Below are 27,564 nucleotides of genomic sequence, written 5' to 3' on the forward strand. Positions count from 1 at the left end.
CGTCCCCGACATGGGAAGATGGGGTCCCACCTGTTCCAGAAATTCCTGGCAGGCGCTCCGTGTCTTAACTAAGCCTCTTGAATTTGGGTGGTTTGTGTATTTTTTATATAGTTTGCAATCCAGTATGTTCTGGTACAGGATACCCATCAGCTCAAGGACAGTCTCTCCTTTTCACATGGAAACAACCACAGTTAGTGGGCACACTCCGTGGTGATGGCAAGGAGAGCACCTGGCCAGGCTCTTCTCTCGAGCATCTAAGCAGGAGTGCGGGCCGCACACGGGTGGGGCGTCCCCAGACGGGCTGTGCTCCTGTGGGTCCCGTGGCGCCCAGCATCTTAGCAACCGAGAGCAGAACTGGAAGGACACCATCATCACAGCAGAGAAAATAATTTATTTTAATGTTTCCGAAGCTCTTACACTTTCATAGCATGCATGCCTTACACATACATAAGAGAAGAAAGAGAAACCCGGTTTTTTGAAGAGCCTGTGTCCAAGCACAGGGCTCTGTTTTCTCTGATAAACAGCCACACAGAACCTCCCCCACACCTCTGACTCTTGAGAACGAACAGACCTCCCGATTTGTGCGAGATTACCCAAGCGCTACAACTCGTCTGAGCACAACACTTTACGTGGCAGGAGCCTCGAAGGGTGCTGTAAAATCGCGGAGGTTTTTATTCTGCAAATACGCGCTCTCTTAGAGCCCCAGGCTCACAGGCAGAGGCAGCCTTGCTCCTCCCTGGGGAGCCGTGGAAGCGCAGGCCTGGGAGAAGCCTCGGGACTCGGTCGTGCACCTCGCTGGGGCCGCCCCGGCCCCGACGGTGGTGTCCAGCCTCAGGCCCCCTTTCCTCCCCCCACAGCCTGCTGTCTCTTTGAATGACTCCTTTTCGAAAGTATACATAGTTCACGCACCGCAAGTATGCAAAACCCCCCACTGGGCACAGATGCTTCCGGAAACTCGGAACCACATTTGTGAAGGTCAACTCAAGCACACATTTTACGCACACCGTCCATTTACAGGGAATCCAAAGTGAACTTCCTCTCCCCGTGAAGTGACCCCAACTCATCTGTGTCGTAAACTGGGTTGAGGGCAGGAAGCAGGCACACTTGTGACATGAAGATATTTCCACGTATGAGGTAGGTCCACACAGTGATTTGTGGAACGCGCAGCTTTTTCCAAACAGAAAGCAGGCGGCATCATGGGCCTTCCGCGTTCGGATGGCAGGTTCTGGGCCTTGCTGGACGGTCTTCTCTGGCCAGCAAACACCAGAAGAACGTAGACAACAACGTGATGAGCACGGGCTTCGGATGGAAACGAGGTGGAGGTTTCCCCCTGGGTGTTTTCGGAGAACGAAACGTATGCAACCACACACACGGCCAGAGGGCGGGTGACCGGCCTCGCAGACCGCTGGACGGGACCAACTCACAGGACTTTCAAATCCATAATCCATTGCTTGTAAAAGAAATACTTTTCATGGAAAAATGTCTTCTTAAATGTAATAAAATACATCTTTTAAAAAAACAATCTTTACAAAATTTTTTAGGAAGCTCACTCAAATGACGTTGGAAGGAAAAGACCCGCGACTTGTCAAGAGTTTACAATAACGTCCCCGGAGCCCCCGCCCGCATGTGCCATCACTGCGCAAACCGTCACACCAAGAGCCGCCGAAAGACTTTCACATGAACACCTACAGGGAATTAAAATAAAAATAGACCCAATAAATCTAGGTATTTGATAATTCAGAAAATAGAAATCTTGAATTCCTGGCACCAAGTTTATAAGATGTTCAAATCCATGTCAGATGTTCTTTAGGCCACACGGATACCGGCTTTGACCTGCAGAAAACCGCGCATCCTGCCGAGGACACAAACACCGCTTTTTAAGTGGAATTACAAGGCAGCCCGGCAGAGCTGTGGTCACTGTTGGCGTTCCCCTGACATCATGAGTGAAACAGCATGCTCTGCCACTCGGCCAACAGGCTCTGAGTTACTTTTTCACAAGTATAATAAAAATCATGCAGAAATCCCCTAAAGCAACAGCCACGGGGCCACCCCCAGGCATCCCAAAGCCGCGTCTTCTGAGGAGTTCCTTCCGGCGTCCAACTCAGCCCTTTCTGTAGCAGGGGGAAGTCACTCCAGCGCCCCGGCTGGCCAAGGGTGACTGCGCAGCCAGCGACACGGGCACAGTGACCGACCGACCTTGCAGGAGGTGCTTCCTCTCGGCATCGTAATGCGTCTTCATTTTCTGCCTAGAAAGGGCTGCGCTTAGCGCCCGTGACGACTGGCCGCGCGTACTCGACGAAATCGTCTATGAGAACAGGCCATGCGCCTACAGGAAAGCAAACACAGATTTTTAAAAAAAAATCAACAGTTTAGAGTAATACTTTTATATTCAGAGCATTCTTCTCATAGTCAGTGTCTGTATTTCAAGAACTCAAGTGAATTTAAACTTCCCAGCCTGTTTCTCTGGAGGAATTGGCCAATGAAACCCATTCCTCCTGCTCTGGCCAGACCCAGGTGCAAATATGGGTGCGCTTGTGTGGACACTGCCTCTAACGACAGGGCAGGCGGGGCTGGCTGGCCACAAGGCCCCGGCCCCCGTCCCAGGCCGTCAGGAACAGGCACAGGGCCCTCTGCTTTCCCTGCAGAACACGGCCTCCTGGCTGCCCAGGTGCCTTTTTCTCCCTGGGCCATTTCCCCCTCCAGCCCAGGCCACCCCCACACTCTCAAGTGGCCCAGACCATCCAAGATCCTGGGACACCCCCCCGCCGGCCTGACACACGCTCGCTGTAAGCTGCTGGCTGCTTCTCTGCAGACGAGCTGTGTCTCGCTACCATAGCTAAGCTTCTGGGAACTGGGCTTCCGTCTACGGTCCACTGTCCACGTTCACTCACACATGTTTAGTAAATGCCTGCTCTGTGCCCAGTGTGGAGGACACACACAGACACACACGCCAGGGCGGTGAGCCTTCACCGTCCAGAGCAAAGCACAGGGAGGTGAGACGGTGCCCAGAGGGTATCGCTGAGGAAGCACACGGTGGGCGGGTGAGCCTGTGCTCCTTCCCTGAAGTGGCACAGCGCCCAGGGCGGTAGGCACGCAGATGCTCCCCGACTGGCTGTCCGGAGATGTTGGGGGGAGGGCCCACGAGATACGTAATCATGTTTACGTCAGGCACCGGCCGGCATCTTCAGACAGACAGGGCCTCGCACAGGATTGTGTACCTGGGGCGGCAGCTTCCAACACCCCCACGGCTCTGCCGCAGGCCCCTGGGCACGGCCACCCCGGAAATGCTCTAGTTTAGGGGACAGTGTCCTCTGGATGGAGACTACATCTGAAGCCCTATTTTTCTTTCGTGAGGTTGACAGACACTGAAGTGGGTCCTATTATTACCGCCGTCACCCCCACTGCACTGAGGGGTGGGGCCGGAGTCGGAGGAGCTGGTCGGCACCGTCCTGCGCCCCGGGGGCAGGGAGAGGCAGCCCGCGCGTCAGCGTTTCTGGCCAGCATCTGCAGCACTAGGACTTCCCGTACCTTCTTCGTCATAGTTAGACATATCATCTGCAATCATATTTCCAAAATCTAGCAGAAGGTTCCAGGTGTCCCTTGGGATTGATCTTTTGTGCTGCTCCTAATACATAAGAGAAAAAACCCACGAGACTTGAGGAGCAGACGTGACCCTCGGGTGTCCCACCGTCTAGCTGGCTCGGTGCGCAGTCACGCAGAGTAAGCACCACCCTCACACTGCGGACACTAGTGACAGAAAGAGGCTTCCGGAGAAATCTTAGGAGCCACATAATGCCAACGTGCAAATATGGAGAAGCAGACTTATTAAAAAACAGAGTAAACATTTAAAATACAAAGTGTATAATCTGTTCCAGTCAAATACGAGGGCATCCCTTTAAATCTCTACCTAACTCCCACTGATTCAGACACAATGCAGGAGGACAGGCAAACTGCACTTGGATACGATGTATTTCTCTCTCTACTAGGATGGGGTGACGGTCTAAAAGCACGTGATCAACATTTGAGATCTAGCAAACATGCGGAGAACACCGCACATCTGTGCTGGGATGCACCACCCGCGGAAGCTTCCACCTCGCAGTCCTGGCGGGCACTGTCCTCCCTGGCCTCCCCTCCTAGCACAGCGCTCCCCTCCTGAAGGGACCACGCACCACGCTCACCCCCTCTCTGGGCATTTATCTAAAGCTCCCCCAGAACGTGTAGCCGCTTTCTCCCGCTCCACATCAGGCCTGGACTCAGGGGAGTTCACTGTGCTCTGGGAGCATTCTGCTGAGCGGTTAGCCGCTCTCCTGTCTGGGGCTCTGTGCGCGTCCCCAAGGTGCGGCTGTGATGATGCCGCCCCATCTCTGGGAACGTCTGCAACCGAGGTCGCCGGCCACAAACTAGTAAGTGGGGGAGCAGAGTAAAAGTGATGGGCGGCTTTGAAGCCGTGTCTCGGCTTTCCCACGCTGCTGCAAGGAGGCCCCTAACCACACGGAGCCCCAGGGGACGGACGGACCTCGGCCAGGCCAGGGTCTGTGCCGTGATCAGGCCTGCCCCCTCACATGTTCCCGGAGGAACCGACACAGTAGGTCTGGGCACACCGACATCATGTGACTCTCTATTCTGCAGCGAGACCCCGTGCTCCACACGCGTCACACCGTGACACCTGCTTCCCTCCCTCCCGACGAGGAGGAGCCCCCCCATGAAGAAGGCCCAACGCCACTCAGAGGCCCGCCTCCAGCACAGACAGACCCTCTCCCAAGGGGCCAGATAGCCCTCCCTTTTCCTTCTGAACATCGTAAACACGTTTAAAATGTATCAGACTATGAGCGCGCTGGACTCTGGGTTACAGTCCATAGCCTGAAGCGAGCGCGCTGGACTCTGGGTTACAGTCCATGGCCTGAAGCCAGTATCAACGTCCAGGACATGTGTGACTGGTGCTTTCTTCAGGAATTCCAAGTTTCTCAGAGGAAGCGCAGAATTAGTTAGTTTGAGTTCCCCAGAGAAGGTGGTGGAGGGATGACGGCCCAGGTCTGCAGGGCATCTGAAACCCTAGCCTGCGGGTTCTGTGTGTGGCTCCCTGAGCTGCTTCGGACATCGGCCTTGGCACAGCCCTGCCTAAAGCTCCGTGGCCGTGGCGCTCTGCATGGCTGAGTGGCCGTGTGGGCACCGTACAGAACACCTTGGCCACATAACACAGACAGCCACGTAAACTGCTGGCCCCCTCCCACTGGGCACACAGAGCAAGAAGCAGGAGGACACTTACCAATAAAAACGTGTTCCAAAGATCTAAAAATTTAAACCTTCCAGATAATACTAAATTCCAGTATGCAACAGCCATTTCTAAATCTGGCAAAAAGAGAGAAAGAGCAGTTAATAAATCCCAATTTCTTTTTCCACTGCACAAAACGTGATCACTTCTTAGCACACTGATTCTCACCTCAATCAATAAAACTCAGCACTCTAAGCCAAGGTCAGAGGAGGCCTACCCCCCACATAGGTGTTCCTGAAATTGTGTGTAGTCTAAGCTTATAACTCTGGGGATCTATGCATTTGTGAGTCAGCCGTGTAAATGACTGTTCCGCACGGACATCAGTGTTGGGGACTCTCATTTTCGTCTATGTCGGGCTACCTTCAAACCTGGCCAAGCCAACCTGGATGCAACCCGTGCACACCATTTATTATCGGTGCTTTGCCACCGTGGGAGCGGAAAGAGTCAGACGCAAACATAAGCCGCACGCGCGCTACAAGGGCTCCACGTTTTCTCAAGACCACAGCTAGGGAGAGAACTTCCACTGACGGGAGAACACTTAGAATCTAAACTGGTTATCAGTGAGAGTCAACATCCCCCGTCCTCCCCGACACAGACCCACGCTGCAGGGCTCGGGGGGAAGATGAGGTCTTACGGGATAGGGTCGCTGAGTTTTAGGACTGCATGAGAATACTGTCCTAAGCCGTAATTTTTGGAATGCTGACTCATTCTCTGCTTACTGTAAGTTTCATACCTGTCTCTTTCTGTGTGCTCGAGATGGCAAGTGTACTAAGAGGCTGAGCTGAGCTAAAACCAACAACCTGTAATCACGTGCTTTAGCCACAAGTGCTCAGCACTTCTAGACCATAAGAGAACAGTCATAATAAAACAATTTCCTAATTACATGTTTGCATACATACGTCAGGATGGGCTAATGTGAAAAACAGACAAATAAATACTTAAGGTAACAGATTCTTTTAAGTGCAAAATATTCACTTTTCAGAAAATTTTCGTCAAATCCCTGGTCGGCCCCACGTGGGCGGATGGCGGAAGCAGCCGTAGGGGCGCCTGGGGGCTCCGTCGGCACAGCACGCAGACTCTCGATGTCAGGGTTGTGAGTCTGCGCCCCATGTGGGGTGCAGTTTACTTACAATTGGAATAAAAAAGTAGAGCCGTAACCTGAGATTTCCAGGAAAACTGCATACGCAAAGGGAAGTACAAGTGGCACCAGCTTTAAGTAAAATGCCTGTACTCCCCCTGTTTAAAGTCCATCACAGACTTTCTCAGCCTTAAATACGCTGGAGGCTTCATGAGAAAGAGACGGTCAGGAAGTCTGCAGGACCGACCGGACGGGACGGGTGGGACGGCTCGCTAAGCCTTGCCCGCCGCCCGAGGTCTAACGCGGAGACGAGCCTCTTGTCTCGCTAGGGCTACATCCCTGTGACTTCGAAAGAACGTGAACTGAGATCTACACTCAACTCAGCTTCAAGGTGACAACACCACACCGAGAAGTGGGGGTGAACCTGGGAGGAAAGAGGAATCGAGCCGTATGGCAGACATCTCATCTAGGTATTTTGGGGTTAGTCTGGTCCTAGAAACATTTCTTCAAAGTTCTTGATTCGCATGTTTGTGACTAAAAGTAAATGTACACATTTTCCATATTTAGTATTATCTATGTAAAAACGTTTTTACATGAGGGGCTCAGTCGGTAAAGCGTCTGCCTTTGGCTCAGGTCTTGATCTCAGGGTCCCCGTGTCGGGCTCCCTGCTCAGCGGGGAACCTGCTTCTCCCTCTGCCGCTCCCCCTGCTTGTGCTCTCTCACCCTCTGTCAAATGAATAAATAAAATCTTTAAAAAAAATTCTATATTTAATCCTTCAGGAGACAGACCACATAATATGCTTTGGAAATTGTAAAATCAATTGTTCTGCTTTGGGTATGTAGTCATAAAATTATTCATCTGGCTTTATTTTTTTTTTTTAAGCCTTCAAAAAACTTCTAAATGGAGGGTCATGTATTTGAATAATCTGATTTCCTGAAGAGGCTGTTGCTTCCTGGCAGTTCCCTGCCCTCTCCCCAAGCTGCTAAGACTCTGCAGTTGTCCGTCCCTATAGGTGTCGGTGTCCTGCAGGTGTCTGCAGACAGGCCTGAGACTCAGGAAAGGGGCCACAGGTGAGAGTGGAGATCTCCCGTCTCTGCCGCCTGATGCAGAGGCTGAGCTCTCTAAACCAGAGCTTGTGTCGCAAACATCTTCCAAAAACACTCCTTCCCCTCACAGTGAGTCTCCTTGAAATATTCATGGAGAAAGAAAATAGATTTACAGACTGTAAGTCAGGTACTTAATTCAGACTCTTAATTGACAACCTCCTGAAAATGGCTTGGAATTACACCTGAACTTGAGGGGGCGACTTCGGGCTGAAGCTGAAGATGGAGCGTCATCTCGAGAAAAGCCCGGTGATGCTGTCTTGACAACGCTCACGGCAGTCACTGGCTAGTCACAGGCGTTAATTTGCCTCAGCCTCTTAGAAAGGAACAGATCGGAACAGGAAAGATGATGCAGCAGAAGCTGTAGTTCCACAAGTGAGAAAGCAGCTCAGGAAAGAATAGTCCTGGGCACACCTATTAGGGTTATCATAGAAAAGGGGGAAACCCCACATCAAAACCCCCAGAAGTAACAGGTGTCGGCAAAGATGTGGAGCCAGTGCACCTGTGGTCTGCTGGCGACAAGGTCAGGTGGGGCAGCCACCACGGAGACCAGTACGGTGGCTCCTCGGGAAATTCAATGCAGACTTACTACACAACCCCGCAATTCCACATGGGGAATAAGCCCAAGGAACGGAGAAGCAGGGGCTCGGGCAGACGTGGGAAGAGCCGTGTTCACAGCAGCATTTCTCACAAGACCTAAGAGCTGGAAGCGACCCGAGTGTCCACTGTGGATGAATGTGTGAGCAAAATGTGGCATGTGTGCCGTGCACATGGGAGTATCACCCAGGCTTCAAAAGGAAGGATACTGACACGACACAACCAGGAAGAGCCTTGGGGACACTGTGATCGAAGGAACAAACGAGTCGCAGAAGGACACGTGCTGCGAGCTACCTGTGGGAGCCAACTTTGCACAGACAGGCTGGCACCAGCGGCTGGGGGGCTGTCACTGTTTGGTAGGGAGAGTGCAGTTCTCAGGCTAGGAAAGTTCCAGAGACGGGTGGGGGCAGTGGTTGGACAACAGTGGGGGTGCCACTGAGCTGCCCACTTAAAACAGTTAAAATGGCAAAGAAGAAAGGAAGGAGAGGAGAGGAAAAACAGTCCGGGGAGAAGCCCCCCCGGACCCCGATGAAGATTTAGGATGAGCAGTTGTGTGCTTCAGCCCCTCCTTTCTGTCCGCCCCCCAATTTTTTTTAAAGTGAGGGAAGGGGGAGGGGAAGAGAGAGACAGAATCTCAAGCAGGCTCCGCCCCCAGCATGGAGCCCCATTGTGGGCTCAATCCCATGACCCTGAGACCACAACCTGAGCCAAAATCAAGAGTCGGATGCCCAACTCACTGAGCCACCCAGGTGCCCCTACTTTCTGTCCCTTACACGACTGATGACAAGGAACATTCATGGGCATGTGGAAGGGTTCTAGAAAGGTAGTGGGAGAGGCAGCATAGTTTTTAAATTTCTGTGAATCTTCACATAAAAACAGAAAAAGCACCTGGACAGCATATCCCAAACCAAAGGCAACATTTACAGTGCTGTCCAGGCAGGAGAGGATGACCCATCAGCAGTCACACGACCTGCATGGGCTATGGGGGGGTCAGAGCAGCATGGGGTCCCTGGCAGATGTGACAGCAGGGGCCTCGGGGCAGCAGCAGGTGCTCCCCACAAAGCCTTGCCAGGACAAGGGGACGAAGACCCTGAACTGGGCTGCTGGTGAACCAGCAGGAGGTGGGTGCAGGGACCTGCCCCAAGCTGGCCCCCACGCACCCCAGAACCCACCCACCAGGCATCTCCCAAATAGGGCCTCACCGCACAGGCAGTGGGGAATGGGTGGCAAGGTGACCAGCAAAGGACACCAGAGATAGGAAGAGACAAGGTAGGGAGAGCGACAGAGGCAGGGCACCTTAGGAAGCAAACTTCACGTTACTGCACATGACACGCACATGCGTGCACACAGGGACCTACCGGCAGGCAAGTCCACGCACACGCGTGAGCCTGATGAGGAAAGTGGCCTGAGCCAGCCTCTTAGAAGCCCAAGAAAGTAATTTCACATAAAGATGAGCGAGCAAAAAACATGACACTTTATCCTAAGAAAAAACAATTGCAAACAGATTGTCACCCAGGAAAACAAGACCTTCCGTTTCAAACAGGCGAAGAGATCGAGAAATGACAAGACACAGGGAGAAGCACACACAACGGAGAGACTTGGGAGGAGAGGACAAAGCTCAGGGACCGGGAATCGAAGAAACTGTTTCAGAAATAGCCAAATTAGAGGGGGGACCCAGCAAAGAGGCTCAACAGATGGAGGCTGGAGGGAAAGAGGGGGACAGGGAAGGCAGTCCTTCCAGGAAAGAGCGAGGAGCTACAAGGGCTGCAGAGGAAGTGAGCCGTCTGGAAATCTAAGTCCTGGCAGGTGGAGAAAGGGGAGCCAGGGGTGGGGCAAGAGCCCTTCTGGAGGAAGAAAGACCAGAAAGGATTGGGGGGACGGCACGTCGCAGGTGCAGGGGCACTGGTCCTGCAGGGCCAGCACCCAGGCATTGTCAGCAACAATCACTGACTTCGAGGAGAAAGGAAAACAATCCTGGGGGGCGCCCTGGGCAGGGCAGTCAGATTATCCTCAGAGGATGGAGTCTGCAGTCGGGACCAGAAAAGAGTGGAAGGACACATATAAGACACTCAAGGAAGGAAACACTTGAGCCAAGACCTTGTGCCCAGGACGACTGCTCGAGCACACCAGGGCCAGGGCTCCCTGCGGACATGCATGGAGGCCGGCGGCACCGGCTCCCTGTCCGGCCGCACAGCCCCAGCGGCACCTAGTCGGTGCGCGCAGCGAACACGCAGGCTGCTATTCAGAAAGCGCATGCAACCTTTAAAAACATTCCTCAGTATTTATATTGGTGGCAGAAGAAAGGAAATGCGGTTATCATACAGGAAACCTCAAGTTAAAAACAGTCCTGCAGTCCTGAGTTTGAATGAGAAGCACTAGCGTGAAGCTGTGTTTACTGAAGAATCTAGAGATAGTGGCCGAGTCGGTGTCCACGAGCACTGCTGCTGACGGCACTCTGGTCCTGAGATGGCTTTCTTCAGCCAAAGAAACCAGGGCTCCCTGCAGAAAGGGCCAACGTCCTATGTGGGGCAGGAAGATGAGCCACAAGCAGCCTGTCCTGGCAGACGGGGTAACAGCCACACACCCCGGGTGACATCAAGGGGATGCCGGGGCCCACGCGCAGACACTCCCCCAGGGTCCCCCGGCTCCCCCGGCCACGGGAAGGATGATTATCCCTGAGCGTCAGCTGAAACCTTCCCCTGTGATTCAGTCCTTGGGTTCACAGCGATATGACAAAAATGCACACTGATGGACACTTTCCACAGGGTGCCAGGGAAACAGTCTGTTGTCTTGACGTGGGACAGTGGCACAGAAGCGAGTGTCCACCCGCTGTCCCCAGATGACCTGTGCTGCTGGGTGTGAGGCCTCGTCCACGTCATACATGGAAGACTGACGGAGCTGGCCACGGCGGGTGGACGGATCTAGGCAGTGAGCCGCAGAAGGAGCGGCGAGCGTCCCAAACACAAGATGGCCAGAGGCAAGGTCTGATCCAGACAGCCCTCAGTGCCTGCAGTCTCCCCAGAGGCTGGAAGGCGAGTGTGTGCCCACCTGGGACACCCCCAGGCGCACACCAGCACCACCACGCAGCGGACCGGCCACCTCATGGGATGTCATGGAGCCAAAAGCATTTTACCTATTTTTCTTAGTGGTCCTAACATAATTAATAAAAGCACTACTCATCCTGTTAAATAAATCAGAGGCCGGCAGTGCGGGCCCTGGTAGCCCAGATGGCAGGGCGGGTGATTTACGAAGAGACCTGGGACCCCCTATCCTCCCATATGCCTGTCCCTCTTTCTCAGATGGCCCCTCTGAGGGCCACGTACAGCTCAGAAGCCGCCCCTACACCCCACGCTGCCTCCCCTGGCAGCCACCTAACCTTGCCACGGTGGAAACAGCAGTGAAGAAGGAGTTCCTCCAGGTGTGTCCCGTCTGCACCGCTGAGAATGGAGCGCGGAGGTGGAAAGCGCCCTCAGACAGCGAGGTCCATGGAGGGTGCGTTTGCAGCTGGCTGCGAGGCAGGCAGGAGGTGAGTGTGTCTACTATGTCAGAGCGAGAGCAAAATGCATGGGCTGATGTCATCAAGACAGCGCCACGCACAAGGCAAGATGACGCTCCAACCAAGCAACCAACCAACCATTACAGCGACCTTGACCAAAGTCACACCATCTCCTACCTAAGGGGACACTTTAGCCTTGTCATCTGGCTTAAGACTGTGTGACCGCCAGGGGACGCGTCCTCAGGGCACTCTGTGGCCGCTCTCTGAGACAGCAAGAAAGCTTCTCCTGTCCACCACACACAGGAGCCAATGACGTGGCCCACTGCTTTCCATGGTGCCTACCATGACATGACCACATGAAGCAACACGACCTGAGCAAATCACCATGGTTTTGATCCACGTTTGCTGCTTTTAAAAAATGAGGTGAAGGCATTTGTATAGAAATAGAACTGTGACTATTTCAGGAGTTTAAAAATTGTGATATATTTTTTTCATACAACATATAAGCCTAGCATGAAACAAGTAATTTGAGATTGAGGGACAGCCTACAAGATGTGGGCAAACTGGGAAGTACCTTGGGCCAGAACCTGTCTAAAGGTGGGTCCTGAGTGTCCTGAGAATGTGCAGACCACAGGAGAACAGGAGACAAGCTTGGAGCACAGGGCAGTGCCAACCCCCCACCCCACAAAGAGCCCGCCCCTCCCCACCCCCGCCGCTCTGGGAGGGAAGAGCCTGTCCCTCCCTCGACCTGCACCTGCATTTGATATGGTGACAGGAGAAGGAAAGGAAGAATGTCAGAGACAGAAGGGACAAGAGTGTTTACTACTCACACACACCTGCAAACACCCATGGGTGAGATTAGGCCCTGAAATCCATGCATTTTCAATCCCCTTTCGGTTTCCTACCTAAATTTGGTTACTGTATAATACTGCTTTATGTATAAGAACTCTTCCTCAAAACATTCTTTCTAACATACCTGTTTAATCCCTATTTAAAGGCCATGTAAGTCCCCGCTCCAAACTTGTAAGATATTTTACTGAACTAACCGTATCTGTTACATTAAACAGAAATAAGTTGTATAGTACTTAGGAGGAAAAACAAATGAAAATAAGCAGAAGAAAACCCTCAAAGAAATCAAAACAGATTGAAAATTTAAGTTAGGAATTTTCCAAATGTACCATATGTGGTAATAAACAAGTTACATTACAGCAAAACTGTACAACTCTGAAGGAAGTACTAAAATGGGATCCAGGCGCCTCAGAATTGTTGTAAATCTCCAGACCGGGACAGGATTCAGGTCCCCTGGCTGGTCCCAACAACGCCGTCTGCCGATCACACACCTGGCTGATACAAACGCTCTGTGGACACTAACTGTTGACCTCTCTAACCCATGAGTCAACTGGATATCAATATGACGGGACAGGGAGCATCTGCAGATTAGTTCACTACCAAGTGCGCTAGCCTGCGCGTGGTGCAACCGCAGAGAGAAGACCCTAAGGAGGAACACTGTAGCGGCAGGAATGACACCTGGCTGGTCGTACCCACTTTCAGTCTCATGAAGATGTGGCTTCTTACGAGTGTGGATTTTACACTCACCTAAACCCTTCTGCCCGGGGTTCTTAGCGAAGGTGAAGGTAAACTGATAAAAATCCTTAAACTTCGCCGTGTCCTTCAGTTCCTGCTCCAGTCTTGGCAGAAGGGCTCTCAGCTTCTCGGTGCTGTCACACCTGCAATGAGAGACAGCGCTGTGGTGGCGGGAGTCATGCCTCCCCGCCTGCCAGCAGCTCCCCGGTGCCTGCGGGCTTAGCGGCCTGACGCTCACTCGCGTCCGCTCGGGTCTGGCCAGGCGCACTGCTTGGGGGCCCCTCGCCCTGGCTAGAAGGACTCTGACGTTCTGGAAGCGATTGTGGTGATGGCTGCACAGCTCTGGGAAGACACCAAAACCACTGACTTGTAGACTTTAAGTGGACGAGCTCTACAGTATAGGAACTATAGCTTAATAAAAAAGAAGAAAAGGAAAAAACAAAAACCAAAATTGCTTGCCTTCCTCTATGAGTTGGAATACAGACACACGCACATGCCAGGGCCCTGGGATGACAGATGAGCAAGGCGGAAAGACCCCATCTCCTCAGCCACCTCGTGGAGCCGAGCCACTCTGCCAGCCCACGAGCTCCTGATCTTGTGGTCACTTCCTTACGGCAGGCTAGAGTTAAAAAATCCAAGTATGATAAAACACAACTCCATTGCTTTAAAATTGGGTTTTCTGGGTGGGGGAAGGGGGTACATAGGTGAGGGGTTGAGGGCACTTATCAGGATGAGCACCGAGTCATGTACAGAACTGCTGAATCACTACATGGTTCACCTGCAACTCATGTAACAATATGTTAATTATACTGGAATTTAAAAAATAAATTAAAATAAATAAATAATAAAATTGGATTTTCCTCCAAAAAGTCAACAACCTTTAAGACTATTAAAAAGCCTTGGGGCGCCTGGGTGGCTCAGTCAGTAAAGTGTCTGCCTTCGGCTCAGGTCATGGTCTCAGGGTCCTGGGATGGAGTCCCACATCGGGCTCCCTGCTCAGCGGGAAACCTGCTTCTCCTCCTCCCTCTGCTGCTGCCCCTCCCCTGGTCATGCTCTCCCTCTCCCATGCTCTCTCTCAAATAAATAAAATCTTTAAAAAAATAAAAAAAGAACATTAAAAAGACTTTATTTTTTTTTAAAGATTTTATTTATTTGACAGAGAGAGAGACAGCCAGCGAGAGAGGGAACACAAGCAGGGGGAGTGGGAGAGGAAGAAGCAGGCTCCTAGCAGAAGAGCCTGATGTGGGACTCGATCCCATAATACCGGGATCACGCCCTGAGCCGAAGGCAGACGCCTAACCGCTGTGCCACCCAGGCGCCCCAAGAACTGCTAACTATTCTGACTGCATTTTCATATGCATTTTAAATCCATCTGTCAGATCGCACATATGAAACTACTATGTATGGGGGTTTTGACTGATATCACACCAAGTTCATAGACAAATTTAGGGATAAAATACTGACTGTTCCAATCTATGAATGAGGTTTATGTCTCTATTTATTCAGGTTTCCTGCCTCTCAATGAGTTATTTACTCTATGGAGTTGGACACATCTTTAATTAGATTTATCCTAGGTGTTTTGTACTTTTGATGCTACTGAAAATGACAAATGTTTAAAATTCACTTTGCTTTGTTGTATTGTTGCATTCAGTATTCTAAAATAAGACTGATTTTTGTGTGCTGATCTTGGGTCCTCACTTATTGATTTGAATATTTTACCTGAGATCAGACCAGCTAATACCTCCTGTTCAAAGCTAAATAAACGTAGGCATTCATGTTCCGGTTAAGTACACATCCTGTAGGATTTGGCAGGAAGGCGGTGTGTGTTTGTGTGTGAGGGGGGGTGGGTGTGTCAGATTAAGGGCTGTCCCTCGTATTCCTGATTTGTGTTCTCTCTTTTTCAAAAAATGATGACTGGAATTGAATTTTATTAAACCCATTTTATGCATTGAGATAATCCCCCCTTTTCTGTTAATAAATGACATTGATCGACTGACTTTGTAATGCTAAATCTCACAATCCTGGGCTATAATAAACTTTGTCAGGATAAATTAACCTGGTTTTTTGGTTGATTTGTTTTGGGGGCTGGATTTAGTTTGCTCATAATTTGTCTAAGATTTTTACATCTTATGCATCTTTTGAACCTTAGGACTGAGAGTAGCCAATAATTTTCCTTCTCAAAATATCCTCTTCTGCTTGCTTCAGCAGCACACACACCAAAATATCCTTTCCAGGTTTGGTTATCCAGGTTGTGTTGGCCTCAAAACAAATTAGAAACTGTTTCTTCCTGTATGATTTTCTAAGCGGTTGTGTAAAGTTGTGTAAAGTATTCTCTTCGTTAAATGTTTTGTAGGAGGTGCTGGTGCACCAATCCTGGCCAACTGTTTTCTTTTTGAAAAGATTTTAAATTATGGATTCAAATGTGAGAGTTGCGGAACTATTTATGTGTCCATTTCAGTGAATCGTATTTTTAAGAGAATTCCTCTCTTGCATCCAGGTTTTCACATTTACTAGCACAGAGTCGTTGGTGATATGTTCTTATTTTTAACAGCTATAGGGACTACAGTGATGTCTCCCGTTTCATTCCATATTGTTATCTGTTACTTATTACTTTTATCAATCTTCTCAAACAAGCTTCTGGCTTTATGGATTCTTCCTATTGACTTCATTTCTATTTCCTTAAATAACTGCCTGTTTAAAAAAATTAATCCCTTCCCTCTACACTCTTTAATTTCCTGCTCTTTTTCTACTTCTTGAGATGGATTCCTTGCTCACTGATTTTTAACTCTTCCTTCTAAAATATGCATTTAAGAAGTTGAATCCTGCAAGTTTTCATGTGTAGTGTTTTCTTCATCATTCAAAATATTCTCTAATTCCCACTGTAACTTCTTCTTACTCCCAAGGTTTATTCAGGAGTATACAATATGCACACATATTTCAACCTATCAAGTTATCTTTTTGTTATGTTTCTCCCGTAATTGTATTCTGGTCAGAAAGTATACTCTGTATCATTTCAATCCTTTGAAATCTGTCGCATATCTCATTTTATGGCCCAGTTGATGGCTGATATTTATAAATGGTCTGTTCTTCTCCTGAAAAGCATACGTATGCTTCATCATCGCTGCTCTAAGTGCACCCATTAGGCCATTTGTTGTGTTGTCCAAATCTATTTCCTTACTGATTTTTCACCTACGCATTCTCTCAGTTGGTAAGATGTGTGTGAGAATTCCCCACTTGGATTGTACATTTGTATCTTTCTCTTTGTAGTGTTTATTTTTCCTTTAAGTAATCCACTGCCTTCCATGTGAAATAAGCCTCCCTCATTATGAAATGTCCTTCACTATCTCTAGAATTACTTTTTGCCTTAAAGCTTATTTTAATATTGACATAGCCACACCACATTTTTTTGGTTCAATGTTTGCAAATTATATCAACTTTGATCCTTCACACTGTTTTGTGCCCTTACGTTTTAATTGTATCTTAAATTACATTCTGTATACTTCATATAAGGAGGCATAAATTTATCTATCACATTTTGGAAAGATTCACACTCAAAATCTTTAAAATACGTTTTTTAACTTATAGCACTTAGGATAGCAGACAGGAATTTTTAAAATTTACCTGTACAACATAATTCTAGATAATGCCTAAGAAATGCCAGTGTTTCCACAAGAAGCACTCATGTCCAAAATCTCCCATTTGGGGGAGGTTTTAGCAGATGGGATAAAGTGTACTACAAGGACAAGAGGATGCTTCTTTAATAGGGGTTTTCCATTGTAAAATCCCCGTACTTCGCCTTGGTTTTCCTGCGTGCACAGAACGCGAAGCGACATGCCGTGACACCGCTGTCACGGTGATGTCTTTGGTTGGTTTTATACAACCTCCAGCAATAGGGCACGTCTTGTAGAGTTATCATCTAAACAGACAAGGCTGATAAATGTAACAGATTCATCAGTTTAGTGGAAAAAACAGATGTTCTATTTTTTCCCCTGGGATGCTGTAAGTCTGTGCCTTAAGAACATGTTTACCTTAGACTTTCAAGCTCCTTCAGCAGCTAAAAATAAGCTAGTTTAAGTTGTCAATACTGAAATATCACAATATCAGCAAATAAAGCAAGCTGGCATTTATATCACTCTATGAAATAGCTTAGTAAGCTTAGTGACTACAAGACATTGAAGTTACATGCTTTCCTTTACTTCTCTGACCTGACAAGTGAGAAACATCTTAAGTTATTAATGAAGCTTTTATCCGAACCCTGTAGGTAGAACACAGAAGTATTACAAGCAAAAAACAAAATGACACTTCACTGATGTTTAACACAGCAACACAAATAATACATTTAGGGCACAGTGTCATGAAATAAATTGAATGGCTGGAAACAAACAAAGACTCCCTGATATTTACTGTGAATTCAAAACCGGAAGGATAAAAATCAAAAAGAAAAAAATTAATTACAAAAGGGATTAATCTGAATAAAAGTATCAAATAAAACTTTAACTGGAATTTAAAAGGAAACCAAAGGCTTAATAGAGCAAAGGCACAAAAAATGTATAAGATACACACAGAAATAAATTAATTTGAAATTAATGTTTATAGGTTGTTGAAAAATAATTAATGTTGAAAGCATCTTCCTTTTTGAAAAAATTTAAACTGAGACCAGTTTACTTACCCAAGCTCTGTCATGCCATCTACAAATTCCTTTTTGCTAAATTCACATTGCGTCGCCGCCCTGAATTTCCACGCTATAACCAAAACGCTGGCACTGGCAGGATCTAGGCTTAAGTCATCACAAAACTGCTGAATCCCATCAACTCCAATTCTGTTTTCATCTTGTGGGTCTACAGGTAAAATCAAGGGGGAAAGAAATTTGGTATTTTGGAAAGTACCACTCAAATGGGTGCTTAGAATCGTAGCAAGCATGTTTCAGACACATCAATCAATGGACCACAAATTTCTGCTGTATGTGAAACAGCAACGAATAATAATTTATCCAGCAAAAAAGCCGTTTTTTTTTTTTTTAAGATTTTATTTATTTATTCGACAGAGATAGAGACAGCCAGCAAGAGAGGGAACACAAGCAGGGGGAGTAGGAGAGGAAGAGGCAGGCTCATAGTGGAGGAGCCTGATGTGGGGCTCGATCCCATAACGCCAGGATCACGCCCTGAGCTGAAGGCAGACGCTTAACCGCTGTGCCACCCAGGCGCCCCAAAAAAGCCGTATTTTAAAAATCTAGATTAGTAGAGTTTAGGGGAAGAAAAAAAGAATACGGCAACTTCTTTGAGAAGACTTCATCCTTAAGAAAAAATTTAATTTCCATGAAGTAAAATAAAAATTCAAGTTTATACAATTCTAGTTTGCCCAAAGGCAAACTGCTACAAAAAAATACTGCATTGTGAGGTGCCTGGCTGGCCCGGTTGGGGGAACATGTGACTCTAGATCTTGACTCTTGACCTCAGGGTCGTGAGTTTGAGCCCCAGGTTAGGTGTGGAGATTACTTAAAAATTTTTAAAAATCCATAATTAAAAAAATATTGCATTTGTAAAGTGTTTACAATAAGTTTTTATGACAACCCTGCCAAAACAATAGAGAAACTGATGTTTTTCTTTTTAAACTGATTTCATTTGCTATAATTTTAATGCTATTATACAACATTTAGGTTGCAAGATCATTTAGTTCATTCGTCCACATTTAATGTCTTAGAAATTCAGGCCTCCCTTACTCCCCATTTCTGGTTTAGAAATGAAATTAAGGAACTCAGCATTTCTGTATCAGAAAATCAAATAGCAGGGGCGCCTGGGTGGCACAGTCGTTAAGCGTCTGCCTTCGGCTCAGGGCGTGATCCCGGCGTTGTGGGATCGAGCCCCACATCAGGCTCCTCTGCTATGAGCCTGCTTCTTCCTCTCCCACTCCCCCTGCTTGTGTTCCCTCTCTCGCTGGCTGTCTCTATCTCTGTCGAATAAATAAATAAAATCTTTAAAAAAAAAAAAAAGAAAGAAAATCAAATAGCAAAATCTATTAGAAAAATCTCAGCAAGACCTCACCAAACTAGGTCTGGTAATTTCCAGCAGAATGCGCCTATACTGATATATCATCATGAGGTATGCGTTAATCCTGCTGGTTTAGAAAGTGCGAATAGAAGATCTGTAGCTGCTTTGCTCAGATGAAGATTAAGTGTGATACACTTTCCTTCCATCACACAAAATTTAACTTTGGTCACTTAAGTACTATATGATACCTTTTTATAGACATGTTGTTACCAAAAGAAAAGAAAAGAAAAGAAAAGAAAAGAAAAAGTATCCCATCAATGAAACAAATGAAGCACAGCTTCCTCCCCACCTGTTGTCCAGTATGAGTGGGTGGGCGCCCCAGGGGCTTCTGCCTCTCACCCACCTTCCCAAAGTTACAGACCTTCAGGAGAAGAGCAAAACTGCCCTCGGTGCCTTCACCTCATACATTTCACATGCAATAATACCAACTATTTTAAAGTAATTGTGGAAGTACTCGTTCATTTGCATACATTAACATAATAACCAACGTTATATTTGTCAATAGTCTTTGAACAATATATTTCTTTCTAGACCCCTAGATGATTGCACAATGTGCCTACTTTAAATGACAAGAATTGCATGAATAAAACTAAATGATAAAAAGATGTTGTTTAAAGAAATAACTCTCACAAAGTATTTTTTAAAGGCGCTAGGCATACTTGAATCACTTCAGAAATCTGCATAGCACGTGACTCACAAAATTAGCTCCACAATTAACTTAGCCAAAAAAATGTAAAGCACATTAAAGCTTATTAAAAACAATGATTTTTCATTTTGAAAACCAATGTTCATTTTTCAAATACAATCTGGTCTTTCTACCGCTTAGTATGTTTCTGTGCCAAAGTTTAAAACAAAAAAAAGAATGTAATTTTCAGATCTAAATAGATTAAAATATATACTTGGTATTTTCGAAAGTAAAAAATGAAAATAATACATAAACAAGAATTTAAAGCCAAGGAATTATTCTGTTTGGGTTAATACTTGTTTAAATAGGTTTTCGTTTTTGTCTTTAAATTTTGGAAAAGAAGGCTAACCTTAGAAAGTACTAGAAAGAAAAATATAAACTCTTGAATAGTTATTGCCTCTCCAATTACAGCAGGGATTGGACATGTGATATGAAATCTGACAGCCTGCTGAGTGATTCCGATTGGTACAGACTTATCAGAGAGACTTCTTCCTGCAGCAGGACCATATTTTGATAGGGAAAGCTCCATTCCAAGGCTGATTTCAATAAAACAACAATGGTCCCCAAGTTACAACACAAACGTTTCTTTGCTAAGAGCTGCCCCCCCCCCAGCTTCCTCAACAGCCTGTCAGCTCCAGGCCCACCACGTGGCTGCACTGTGTTAGCGGAAGGATGACTTCTACCCTCAGGTCAGAGTTACTTCTTCAACTGCCCCCTCACCACGAGTCCTCCAGATCACACACAAAAGTGCCGGGGAAATCGGCGTGTGGCCGGAGCAGCACACCCCACAGCAAGGAGACGATGCCACAGCTGGCCGTGCCTGCCGCAGACCCCACCCCGGGCAGACTCACCACAGCTGCGTCTGCAGACCCCTCTCCGGTCATCCCAGCCCAGCCGCTATCGGTCACCAGTCCAGGGTCCCTTGAAACGGACTGGACGCCGCGGCGGATACCAGGAAGAGGAGGACTAGCCTTCCGGAGGTCTTGTAAACACGGCATAAGAAATTCAGGAGCTGGAATACTGCTTCTGCTCCCCGGAGATGGAAGCGAGCTGCCCACGTCTGCCCGCGGCCGCGGCCTCCCCTTACCTCTGTACCTGTTGTACAGCTGCTCCAGCTTCTTCTTGTCCACTGCGCTTCTCATGGGTTCCTTGGGGAAGGAGTCTGGGCTCGGTGAGAAGTCGTCTGCGGCCACGTCTAGTTTCCACTCATCCTGCGTTACGCAGCAGACGGCACTTCTTTGGCCACGGTGAGGAAATGCCATAAACTGGGGACCGTGTTCTTCCAAGATGACCTACGTGTTCGTGTTGGACACAGGGGCAGCAGGAAAGCCAACACCACTGGTCCAGAGCGCTGTTTCAGCGTCCCGTGACTGCTGCCGGTGTTCTAACTGAGCCTAGCTGTGTCTCACTGGGTCAACTTCACTGCAGAACCCCGGGACAACACGCCTTGTTCTTCATTAGTCAAGAAGACGGCACGGTCTTCTGAAAACAGAAATGACAGCAATCTAATAACAAGTATGCAAAGTGTAGTCTTCAATTATGAGAATTCGTATTTTATACAAAATACATTTTGATCTCCACCCACTTCAATTTGCACAAAACACAACTTTATTTTTTTTCCTAAGATCCCTCTTTTACACACGTAGCCTTGTGATGCAGTGAGGCTGGGTATCTGACCCAAGGCGTGACTGTATCACCATCTGCAGGACCCTCTTCGGCTTCAGTTAATTTCAGGCTCTACTGAACAGGAGAAGGGCTTCACACAGTTCGTGAACATCCATGTGTTAAGTTTCTCCCTGTTTAAAATCAACAGAGCCACACCGATGAAAACATATACAGGTAACTAAGAATAGTGTTAAGCACCACTTACAAAAGTTCCAAAGCAGCCACAAAAAGCCTGTTATGACTAAATGTAATAACATGAATAACAGAAATATCTGTGCACATGAGACAGAAATAAAATGGAAAAATAGGGCAGAGGCTGAGGGAGGCAGTAAATAACAGAACTGCCAAGTAACTGTACTATATATAGTATGTGAGGAAACAAAACAGCGGCCCCGTCCTTCCAGATATGGGATGGTTAGGGTTGGACTTATCTAAGGTAACCTGATGAAAAGGACACAGCAATGAAAGTGACTCACTCCCTCTGTAAATCAGCAGACTCTAACCTCCAGATGCCAATGCTCTGAAACACTTCACAAAATAACATGAGGAAAACTTTCACTTGAAAGGGTTTATAGTCAATCTTGTTCAAAAAAGGATGTGACAGTCTATAAAACCACACAGAGCACACCGTAGCTTACAGAAATATGTAAATGCAATACACATGCCAATGGAGAGACTGGGGAGGGAAAAAGCAGGAAAGTCAGGGGTGAGACTCAGACACACACACCACATCCAAGAGCTGAACACAGGCTAAAAATTAGGCTCTGAGCTTCCTAGTTGCCAAATCAAAGATGAAAACAGGATTGGTCAGGAAAATCTGTTCTCATAAGATTTAAAAACCTTCCAGTGGCCCAGAGGTGGCCCAGCTCTTCCCGGCACTGAAACCCAAAGGAGTGGCCCCTGTGGTCACTCATGAAAGGGTGACTGCCTCGTGCCCTTCCTGCCCTTCCTGCCCTTCGCAATAGACCAGCCCGTCCCCCCAGTGCCGTGAACAGCAGAGCAAGCTCCCAAAGCTGCTTCTTACAGCATCCCTTACTGCATGCTGATGCCAAAACAGCTGGGTACAATTCAGCCGGAGAATAACATAATGCCGTTCAAACACACCGCTCCCCAGGTACAGTCTGGGCATAACAGGTCCTGAGACCTCTCAGGGGTTCCACCTGACAAAACTACATTCACGACAATCCCAAGCCATTATCTGCCTTTCTCAGGCTCACTGGAATGCAGTGGAGGCCATGTGACTTGTGCTTCTTGCAAGAATGTAAATATGCAATCAGCTGATTATTGTTATTTTTAAATATACAAATGTTTTTAAACTTTTCATTGTAACTTCTAAAACAGTAAATCCCGATGGCTACAACTCACATAAGCAAAAGCTCTTTGGGGCTCCAGCAATTTTTTAAAGTGCCTGGAGGGCCTGGTCCTAGCAAGTCTCAGAACTGCTGATGAAGCATAACACAGGGCACTGCCCTTTTGGCTACTTAGAACAATGACTGTTAATCACGTGGGGTCTTGGGTCCCTTCCGGAAACTGGTGAAAATCAGATCCTCTCTGCAGCAAAACGTGCTTTTGCATAAAATTTGGGGGTTTTCACAGATCACTGAAGCCTATCTCTTGGTTCCTCAGCGGTGAAGGGAAGGTGAAACAGGTTCTAAGGCCCAGTAAGGTAGATGAGGGGCCACTGGTCTCTGTTGCAGCTAGTGGGTTCTGCAGTGTGTAAATGATGGATGTGCTGTGCACCAATACAACCTTATTTACACACATGGGCAATGAGCCCGTGAGCTGTAGTTTCTAACCCTAATGTAGACTCTAGGGGAACATACAGAATGTATATTCTGGACGCTATTTCCTGAAACTGAGCCACTGAAAAGAAATAGACAAAGGGCTTGAGGTTGTAGTTTCTGGTAAGACTGAATTTAGCCAAATTACAACAGGTCCCATACGCTCTGACAGTAAGCTGACGAAAGGGAAAGCAGCATCTTTCATGAAGGTGATGGCTCCCCAAGGGAGGGTGGGTAAAGCCAAGGACTCCCTCAGAAACTGAAGTGGAGAGAGATGTTTGACACCAACCCAGCGCATCACTAGCCGCGCTCATAACATCTGTATTATGCAAATAGCCATCAGCGCTAGATTTTAAAATTCTGTCATGGTTGTAAAATAAAATTTGTGCACATACACAATGAAATTCAGCCATAAAAAGGAACAAAGTACTGAAAAATGCTACGATGTGGATGAAGCTTGAAAACATTATACCAAGTGAAAGAAGTCAGACATGAAAATTCCATTTATATGAAGTATCCAGATAAGCAAATCCATAGACAGCAAACAGCCCAGAGGCTGCCTGGGGCCTGGGGGGTAAAGGGGAAAGGGGAGTGACTGCTCAATGGGCATGGGGTTTTCCTTGAGGGTCATGAAACGGTTTGGAACTCACCAGAGGTGGTGGTAGTACAACACTGTGGATGTCCTCAACACCACTGAACTATGCACTTTAAAATACCTAATTTTATGTTATGTGGATTCTACTTAAAAAAAAAAATTCAACATAGCACTCTTAGAACCTCCAAGATTAATCAACAGAGTAGCAAACTGTCAGGTAACTGAATTATTTCACCAGCATCACACAGCTGATGGATCTGTGCCAAGTAAATGTTGGCAGGCACCTGGAAGATCTGATGTCTGGTCTTGAGTACTTTTCCCGATAATCACCTCTTGAAGCTTCTCCTAATACACGACAAAATAATTATATCAACGGTGTAAAGAAAAATACTCTCTGAAAACTCTAGAAAAAGAGGTACAGGACTGTATGGACCAAGCCAGGCAAAGTGGCTTGAACTGTTACTATGTAAGTTACCAAGTGGGTAGACGTGCAGAGAGCGAAACAAGGCCATCCCTCCTCCATCTATTCCAAGTGCCTCGCGGGTCACAAGGCGCTGGCTCCTCGTGAGGAGCAGCAGCCATGGGTCTAAGCTTAGCCTGTAACAAGTCTGTGGCCAGAATGAACAGGAGAGGGATTCTGAATAAACATGCAACAGTGCGATGTTACGCCTCACAGGCTTCTCCGGAAAGTGGCCGTGACTGAAGCAATGATCGCTGGCTAAGTATAAAGACGATGTGTGCTTCATGTCCAAAAGGGACTAAGAGACTCAAGTTGCAATCTGTAGAAAAGGGAACTGGCATAAAGCTTTCTAGAAAAAAAAAGTCTCATAAACTAAAAAATTACAGGGATAGAAGCAAGATCTGGATCCATTTAGATGGGCTAAATCCATGTAAAATTAATGAAGGCCCATATTTGGCAGGACCAGGGCCTACTCTTCAAGCTCATGGCCCTCATTAAGGCTTACTGCATCAAGGAAATTAACATAAGAGCAGCTTTTTTGGGGGGGAGGGGAGATGTTCAATTGTTTTACTTTGTTAAAATATACAAAATTCTTGAAATAAAAATATGGACAATACAGTAGAAAATCAAATAAAATCTCTAAACTATAGGAAAAGTCTAAAACATTTCAACTGTGACTTTGAAAAAAATCACCTATATAATCTGGGCACCATGATTGCCCTGATACAAAATGGAAAAAAAAAGTTACTCTTTCTTTTTAAAAGATTTTTATTTATTTGACAGAGAGAGAAAACAAGAGCACAAGCAGGGGGAGCGGCAGGCAGAGGCAGAGGGTGAAGCAGGCTCCTCACCGAGCAGGGAGCCCAAGGTGGGACTCGGTCCCAGGACCCCGAGATCATGACCTGAGCTGAAGGCAGCCGCTTCACTGACTGAGCCCCCCAAGCGCCCCCTGAAAAATAGTTATTGCTGCAATGCCCTTCCACCGACACTTAATATGACAACATCTTTGGTTAGGGCAGCCAGGGCAACCATACTGATCAAATTAATGACATAAGCTGCGTCACTCCGCTTTGCTGTTTTGTATACAGCAGCCTGGGTGGCATTAAACCCAAGTGTCCCCTTACACACTCTTGGGTCTTCAGCCTCTGCAGTGATGGCTCCGTGCTCTTCCACAAGTGATGCCCCTGCCCACGGAGCCCCTTCCCTGGAAGCCCGCCCTGCTGCGGGGGGCTCATCCTGCCTGGGCAGTGTGCCCAGAGCCTTCTGGCTGCCTGAAGACCGTGCTCCCTCTGGACTTCTAAGCCGACTCTCCCTGGCCTTGTTTCTCAGACCAGCCTCCTCCGTCTCCTTCTCCGCTCCTCGCCCCCTGAAGTTCCCCCCTCAGGCCTCTACTCTTTCCCCTACACATTCCTCCTGGACCGTCTTCCTCCTCTTGGAAACCCTCCCACCAGCCCCCCGAGACGTGAGGACAAACACGAACCTTTTCTTCCTGTGCCCTAGAAGACTCTGCACACCTGACTCCTGTTCCCTCACCTGTTCCTACGGACACTTTCTCTGCCTCTCAGCGCTCCAGCCGGGCGGATTTTCTGGGTCCTGGGATCTGTCGTCTCCGCCGCCTATTTCGTTCCTTCTGCATGGAGTGGGGCACCCATTGGCCGCCCCTCCCACATCTCTCATCCCGGAGAATTCAGCCCACACCGCATGACACTCCGTGTTCCTCTGGTGGCGCCTCGCTGCCTCAGCCCTGGGCACCATCCCGCAGCCCACGGCAGACTCCTAGAACCTGTGCCTCTCGGAGCCCTTACTCCAACTGGAACACAACAGTTGTGCGTCAGTGCCTGTCTCCCCTGCGAAGACAGCGGCTCCGTTGATGGCAAAGCCACATCTGTCCTGCGCGCCGTCAAACCCCCGCACCTTGTCCACTACCCTCCTTGCGCCGAGAAACCTCTGAATTTATTGAATAAGCGGTGAAACCCCTCGACTACCACGGTCTCCACTACACTTCAAAACAGGAGTCTTTTTCCAGAACCTCTTCTGAGCTGCACCTGTCTCTCTTCCTTCCTCATGACTATTGTCTTCCCACACAAACCTGCTCTTCCCTCCATACTTCCTATTTTGGTCACTAATGTCACCAGCTGCTCAGGTGCCCAAGCCAGGAGCTGGCAAGCCGGCTCCTCACAATTCGGCGAAGATCCTCCCCCTCCCCTCCGCCTTCTTATTCCTACGGAGAGTCTCGGGTTCGAGTACTCACGCCTCCTGCCTGGACTATCACAACAGCTTCCAACTGGTCTTCCCTCGGGTCCAACTCCTGTCCTCCTGACAAAATACAAGCAGGAGCACATCACACGCCGCCTTCTTGAAAACCTCCCGTGCATCCCTCGTCTCCTGGACAAACCACCTCCCGCGCACGGACTCCAAGGCCCTGCTTGCGCCTCGCTACCCTCCCTGCCTCCCAAGTCCGCCTGCCGGCCGCTATGCATCAGCGGTAATGCTCCAAGGCGCCACCTTCCCCGCTTCATCCCTGGCGAGGGGCTTCCCTCCTCGTCCCCCCGGCTGCCCGCGTTCCCGCTCGAGCCCTATTCAGAGTCGCCTCCACCGCGTCAGACCGCCCGCAGGCTCCCACCTGCGCGCCTCCCCTCAGAGCCCCTCGGGCCTGAGGCCGGCAGGCGACCCCGCCACTCCCGTGACCTTCGCGCCCCGCGCTCCCCGGGCTCCCCAGTCTCTGCCCCAGTCGCGCCCTGAGCCGCGATCCCGGCGCTCCCCGGCTCCCGGCCCCCGCCCCGACCCCGGCGCTCCCTCGGCCCCCGGTACGGAGGAGGGGGCCCGGCGGGACGCGACACCGCGGGCCACCTACCATTCTCCTCGACGCATCCCAGTTTCTCGCCGGCTCCGGCCGTCTGCGCAGGCGCCCCGGCCCGGCTGTCCTTGTCCTCGGCGTTGGCACCCGGGACACCCGCCCGAGAAGGGGCACAGGGGACAGCGACAGGTCCACCCGCGGCGGAACTCCAACTCCCGGCGGGCACCCGGCCGCCCGGGGGCGGACGGCACTCAGGCCCCGCCCCAGCCCCCAGCGTGCACCGCGTCGCCCGGGGGCGGACGGCATCCAGGCCCCGCCCCCAAGCTCCCAGCATGCACAGCGTCGTCCGGGGGCTTGCGGGACCCCACCTCCCGCGCTCCCTCCGGGCTCCGACGTGCAGAGC

The 27,564-nt window shown here is 48.7% G+C and overlaps 1 protein-coding gene across 15 annotated transcripts; it reads right to left on the minus strand.

Annotated features, from left to right (window-relative positions):
- Positions 1-371: 371 nt before the first annotated feature.
- Positions 372-27,421, minus strand: DCUN1D2 (defective in cullin neddylation 1 domain containing 2). Of its 15 annotated transcripts, XM_040624894.1 has the most exons (10): positions 27,219-27,421; positions 26,616-26,680; positions 25,898-26,174; positions 20,951-21,345; positions 17,801-17,969; positions 13,144-13,274; positions 11,428-11,559; positions 5,267-5,349; positions 3,388-3,555; positions 372-2,326 (listed from the first exon to the last, which is right to left on the minus strand). In XM_040624894.1, exons 4-10 carry the CDS (start codon positions 21,123-21,125, stop codon positions 2,306-2,308), a joined length of 879 nt encoding a protein of 292 aa, XP_040480828.1. In that variant the 5' UTR covers positions 21,126-21,345; positions 25,898-26,174; positions 26,616-26,680; positions 27,219-27,421; the 3' UTR covers positions 372-2,305. The 15 variants fall into 15 exon arrangements, 14 of the variants coding, with proteins under 14 accessions (XP_040480828.1, XP_040480824.1, XP_040480846.1 ...); XM_040624890.1 differs by lacking the exon at positions 25,898-26,174; XR_005833393.1 differs by lacking the exons at positions 25,898-26,174; positions 26,616-26,680 and having other exon boundaries at positions 3,388-3,625.
- Positions 27,422-27,564: the final 143 nt, after the last annotated feature.

This window comes from Ursus maritimus, unplaced genomic scaffold, assembly GCF_017311325.1.
Source record: "Ursus maritimus isolate PB19 unplaced genomic scaffold, ASM1731132v1 scaffold_10, whole genome shotgun sequence".
NCBI lineage: Eukaryota > Metazoa > Chordata > Mammalia > Carnivora > Ursidae > Ursus > Ursus maritimus.